The following is a 6,000-nucleotide window of genomic DNA, read 5'->3' as shown; positions in this document are numbered from 1 at the left end:
AGCAGAATAACTCAAGCAGAACAGCAGAACAACCCCAGCAGAATAGCAGAATATCAGAATAGCAGAATAACTCCAATATCTCCAGCAGAATAGCAGAACAGCAGAATAACCCCAGCAGAATAGCAGAACAACCTTGGTAGAGGGTGACATAAGGACCATTTATGTGAAATTATCGGACTGTCGTTTTAGGAGATGTTATTTGAAGATTTTGATAATTTCATTTCTTCCGGCCCCTATAAGCAACCAACCAACCCCTTTATCTCTACTGCCGGCAGGTTTAATCTATGTTCTGAATTTTGACACAAATGATCTGAATTTTGACAACGAGCCACTTTTTACAAAGATGCCAAAATACTTAATGAAGCCGTATCTTGAAAATATCTCCTTTTGCTGATATTCTAAGCATCCATGCGAGTAGACCAATGCAAGCATATGGTCAACAGTAACGGCCACATGCTTCTGAATTCCAGATCCAATTTATCTGTTATGATAATTTCGAGGACTTTTCCCCAGTGTTTCATTTCCTTATATACTATTTATTCCACACCAGAAAGTTAATGTTGCAATTGGTTCGACCACAAAGGTTAAAAAGACCAGCCTAAAATACGACACATCCAGGGCCTGTTTTAATGTTTAAAACAAATTTGAAATTTTAATTACAGTTTGTTAGTGTGAAAATACTTATCGTAGTCTGTAGATTATGCTTGTAGATTTATATTTAGATACTAGAAGAAAACGACGTTTCTCAAAAACAGTACGATGTCTAACTAAAAAGACATTCAAAAACAGTTTACATTTTTTCTCGTCTTTGATCTATAATGTTTATGGGTGAATATTAAAAAAGAATTGCACAATATTTAACCATTATAAGACCGCTTGTCATAGACAAGATTAAAAATAGATCATTAATTTCATACTATTCATACATACGTTTGATGTAGAAATATTTTGACACAAGACGACGGAAGTTATCGTATATATATAGACGATTTGGATATGCCATGGCACAGCAATTCACATAATCAATAAGCGGAGAGTGGTTCAGATAAGCCTGAAGCTTTCATCATGATAGAGCTAAAATAAATTAGTGAACACAGAATAAAATGTTTCAGTATGTATTGTTTTCTGTTTCTAGATGGCTTTCTTGTGGTTTGGACAGTGTGAAATGGACACTGGCAAAAATTCAAGTAACGAACAGAAAAATAATCAGTCTGTCGAAAATGGTATGTGATTTTTAGATAAAAACACGGTAGGCTCCTTTATGTTATTTAGGTAGTTCTAAGCTACGAGTATTACTTACCTTGCTTATGTGTTTCGGCGGTCAGTCCTTTATTAGATTACTCTGTTCTACATATTTACTCGTGCTAAAAAACTGTCAAATTCATGCATGAACTGTAAAGGTTTGAACAATGTAATTACTATCTGGGCCCGTATTCATAAAGCATCTTAAGTATAAGTTTCGACTCAAGTTGAACATTTTACTTAAGTTTGTTGTGATTTCAGATTATGTCTCAGTAAAAAACTTAAGTCATATTCTTATAACAGCTTAAACTTAAGATACGTAAGAAATGACTTAAGTTGGGTCATTTTTTTTTTTGCTTAAAGTTAAGTCACCTAGCTCCCTGTTTTATCTTTTAAGAAATTTCTTAAGCTAGAAAACATAATGGCATCGGACACGTTGTTTTTCAGATAAAAGCAGTTTAAACATAATTGTGCATGTTGTATCTGTCTAAAATTAATATCTTTTAATGTTTTCCACAATAAAAGCTATTTATAAACTAAACGAAGGGAAATAAGTTATTGTTAAATGTAAAAGTTGACATAGTTTCTGCATAGAAATATTTTTCGTTTTATTTGGGAAAACTATCATTTTTGTAGCATAGTAAGTGGGGATAGAAATTTAAAGACTATTGTGTTCGTGTACAATTCTGTAGCTTTATGCCTATAGGTATTAAAACTGAATGCTATTTGTTTTCGCTATATGAGGGGAAAAGATCTGATGAAGCCTTCTGCCAAGTTCTAGCTCATAATCAATTCTAAATGGTAATAAATGTTTATCAAAAACAATATTGGTGACGTATCGATTTTGTAATAATAAACCTAAGTTTTCAGTTGCCTTAACTCGGCAATTTGTCCCTTCTGTCTGATCAAAATACTAAAATTGAAACAGAAAGTAGACGCAACATGAACAGATGAGGGATTTTTACCATGACTTGCACGGCTTTGAACTGTCATAAGTAAGTTAATTTCAATTTTTGTATCTTTCACCCAAACAATAGAAAATCAATATGGAATTGCCCCCAATGGAACACACTTGTCAGCTTTGCGGGGCATGCTTTTTTGATAGCAGCAATTGGTTAGTTACACATTTGTTTATAGAAGTGGCTAGGTGGCTGTTAACTGGACCTCTAGACCCAGAGTCTAGAAGTTGAACCGGGCTCTGGGTCTAGAAGTCCGATAATCAATATACATCATTACTTGTTCTATTATTACTGTATTAGTTTCCATAAAGTAACCTTTTTTTTGCAGTGGCTACATACATTTCTAGTATTTTATTTATTATTATTTATAATAATTAGCTCTTACTTGGGTTCGAGGCATATTGGATATGAAATTTTAACACAACGATTTTTCCGGTTGTCACTGTTGTTTATTTACTTTAGCAGTAAAACGAATTCAAGAAGTCATGAGCACAATCTATGTCTCAAATACTAAAGAAAACATTTAGTATATCATATTAATTCATCAGTCCTGAGAAAAACAAGAATTCGACAAAAGCTTCCAATTACGGCGGACAAAACACTATTATTTTTGTATTTTGCGGTTCATCGGGATTAAAGACACTGATTCTGGTAAGCAAGGTATGTGGCCTATGGTCTGCGTATTGGCAGTAAGAGCCAATATACAAGACTGGACGATTGATAGACTTGCTTCTGTTTATCATATTAAGCTACTGTATACCTACTGTGCAGTACATAGATTGCATGTGATATCTTTCACTTATAGCAAACCAGTTCTCACTTTTATAACGAGATAAGAAAGCCTGATTAAATTTGGACTAAACAAACAAAGTGACATAATACAACAGCATATTTTTTTCAATTAATCATGCTTTATAAACAATTAGCTCTCATTTTTGCTTATTTTTATATAAAAAATAAATAAAGAAAATGTATTCAGGCACCTTTTTAAACTAATTAGTAAGTCATTTATAGATAAATCATGTGTATTTTGAACAATGATATCTGTTTATTGCTTGATTTTATCATGAAGGTCCATATTTTTTTCATTTATTGAAAATGCAACTGAGCGCTTCTTTAGTTTAAAATCCAGCAATATTCATTTTTTCTGTTTTTATTTTGTAACTTAAATAAAAAGATCATAATTAATTAATAATTGAAAAATGCATGCCATTTCTCTGAGTTTTAAATAATTATCTTATTTTTCATTAAAAAAAGGTGAGAGTTTTCTAAAAAGGTGAGATTGTCTTCATGTAAGAATTATAATTAAATTGGTCAGGACTCATTACTCAACAAGAATGAGCAGTTACAGTAAGTATAATAATCAATTAGAATAATGTTGTGTATAATCTGAAAAAAGCTGCATTTCAATCAGTGGAATGTGTAGCACTGGAAATAATCAATAAACTTTATGTATCAATTAAATGTATGATCCTGACATGGACTACATGTCAAGTCTACAGAGCTTTTATGGACCCTTATTAGACATGGCCAGACATGATTCTGTTTATTGGGGATTAAATTGTCTGGCTTTAAGGGTGTGTTTGTGGGGGTGGGTGGGGTGTGGGGGGGGGGGGGGGGGGAGGAGTCACTTATATAATAGATTTTCTTTTCCTTTAAAGAATTATAAATACGCCTGTTTCCTGTCACTTGCAATTTAAAGCGACACAAATTATGAGAACAAACTTTTGAAATCATCTCCCATTTTTAAAGATAAAATATAGTATCCTCTTTGTAAATACCATTTTCAGTATTTATAAATTATATTGATTACTGAATCTTAGACAGCCCTGTAGGTGGTAGGCAGAGGTCCGGACCCCTAGAAACTGCCTTTCTTTATCTTCCTTACACGGACTATTTCTGTCTGGCCTACACCAATGTGCACCATTCTATGGTAAAGCAGCAAACCAAATGTTTTGCAAGATAAATTTGATTAACTTCGGACATTTGTAATAAAAATTCACTAGAATACAGGTTTCTTTGTTTTTAGTAAGCTGCACATAAACTTAGACATTTTGTTGAATCTCATATGTTATTTTGGGTGCTAACAAAATATAACTTTTATAAAAGCAGCTCCTTTGTAACAATTGGCTACATTTGCGATTGACATGAGAGATCCTGCATAGGAATCGAACAATGAGGGCATTTAATATGTAAAAGCCTGAACGATAAATCAATGCAAATACGACGACGAACCACAAGAAGACCTTTATTGTCTCATATCTTGCATGCTTATTGACATTTTATAATAACAAGAACTCACTATTACTATCAAATGTCCCCGAGGCGTGCAAAATTGTCCAACAATTATGTTGACCAAACTTCATTAAATAAAACTAAGATTAACAATCGATAAACTAGGTTTTTTGAACCTAACACCAGGTTTTTCGAATACTTACCTATATTTTCGTGCAAAAAAAAAAACAACAACATAAGATTACGGGCATAAATCATAGCTTACACACGTTAACTCAGATATACGTTTGATAAACTAGGTTTAACCATTGGTCTATGGATTTCGGTCGTTATCCTAAGTTCACAAGCGTGAACATATGTTAACGAACATGGGTGACCGAGAACAGACCATAGTTTACAAACAAAAAGCTATGTTCACAACCGTGAACTTGGGTTAACCACCATGAACATGGGTTTACGACCGTAAACATAGGTTCACGCTCATAGACATAAATATCTACAACCGAAAATCATAGTTTTGTCCGAGAAACCTTGTTTATGAAACGTAAACTTAGGTTTACGTTCGTAAACTATAGTTCACACTCATAAACGCAAGTACACGGCCGTAAACATTGGTTCATGCTCATAAACATAGGTTCACGTCAGTATTTACTATGGTTCAAGGCAAGCTCATCATCCAATAATTACGTTCCTGGTCGAATAACTAGGATTATCGAATACTTTCCTATCTTCGAACGCAATTATAGGACAACTTGCTTAAGCCATAGCTTACGCTGTTGAATGCATGTTTACGATCGATAAACTAGGTTTCTCGATTTAAGTATAAATTTTGGTCGTTATTCTAAGTTTACAAGAGTAAACCTATGTTTATGGCCGTGATTGATTGTAAACCTAATTTAACAGTCGTATACCCAAATTCACGGCCATACATAGCCTAGTATAACAATCGTACATCATGTTTTACGTTCGATAAACTAGGTTTCTTGACTGAGCTATAAATTTCGGTTTATATTTATGAGTGTGAACCGGTGTTTATGAGCGTAAACCATAGTTTACGAGCGTGAACCTATGTTTATGATTATGAGCGTGAACTATGGTTTACAACGTTATCCTACGTTTCTTTTTTGTTTTTGTTTTTTTCGAAATAACAGTTTCACCTGCTTTTATGTTCGAAAAATCCTAGTTTATTTATCGTTAATCCTACCTTTTTGACTGTAAACCTGGGTTCACGTAATCACTGGACATATTGTTACGTCAGAGGCTAACACTTTCTTGTTACAGTAAATAAAAGTAACAGAAAAACAAACCAGCAACTATTAACAATGACAAAATTTTATTCATGAATTCAAGTAAACATAAACATTCCTTTCAAAATGACAAAAAGCAGTAAAATCCAATCTTATATGTAAAATAGTCCAAATCCTGTCCAGGTCAAATTTAAATCCAGTCAATAAATTCCACAATGTTTTACAGAGTTCAAAATTTATAATTCCTCTCATCAAAATAACTTTTAAATCCAGAAATTTTGTTATATAAATCCTTCAAATAAATCCTTCATCCTGCC

At 33.0% G+C, this 6,000-nt stretch overlaps 1 protein-coding gene across 1 annotated transcript in view; it reads left to right on the top strand.

The window, feature by feature from the left end:
- Positions 1-1,139: 1,139 nt before the first annotated feature.
- LOC123545577 (IgA FC receptor-like) overlaps positions 1,140-6,000 on the top strand; it is a 30,045-nt gene continuing 25,184 nt past the window's right edge. The window contains exon 1 of the mRNA XM_045331901.2: positions 1,140-1,223. Within this exon, the coding sequence (XP_045187836.2) occupies positions 1,166-1,223 (58 nt within the window). The 5' untranslated portion in view covers positions 1,140-1,165. The remainder of the gene's footprint in view (positions 1,224-6,000) is intronic.

The sequence above is a fragment of the Mercenaria mercenaria genome, unplaced genomic scaffold (genome assembly GCF_021730395.1).
Source record: "Mercenaria mercenaria strain notata unplaced genomic scaffold, MADL_Memer_1 contig_2013, whole genome shotgun sequence".
In the NCBI taxonomy this organism is placed as follows: domain Eukaryota; kingdom Metazoa; phylum Mollusca; class Bivalvia; order Venerida; family Veneridae; genus Mercenaria; species Mercenaria mercenaria.
This window is presented reverse-complemented; position numbering and strand designations above follow the sequence as displayed.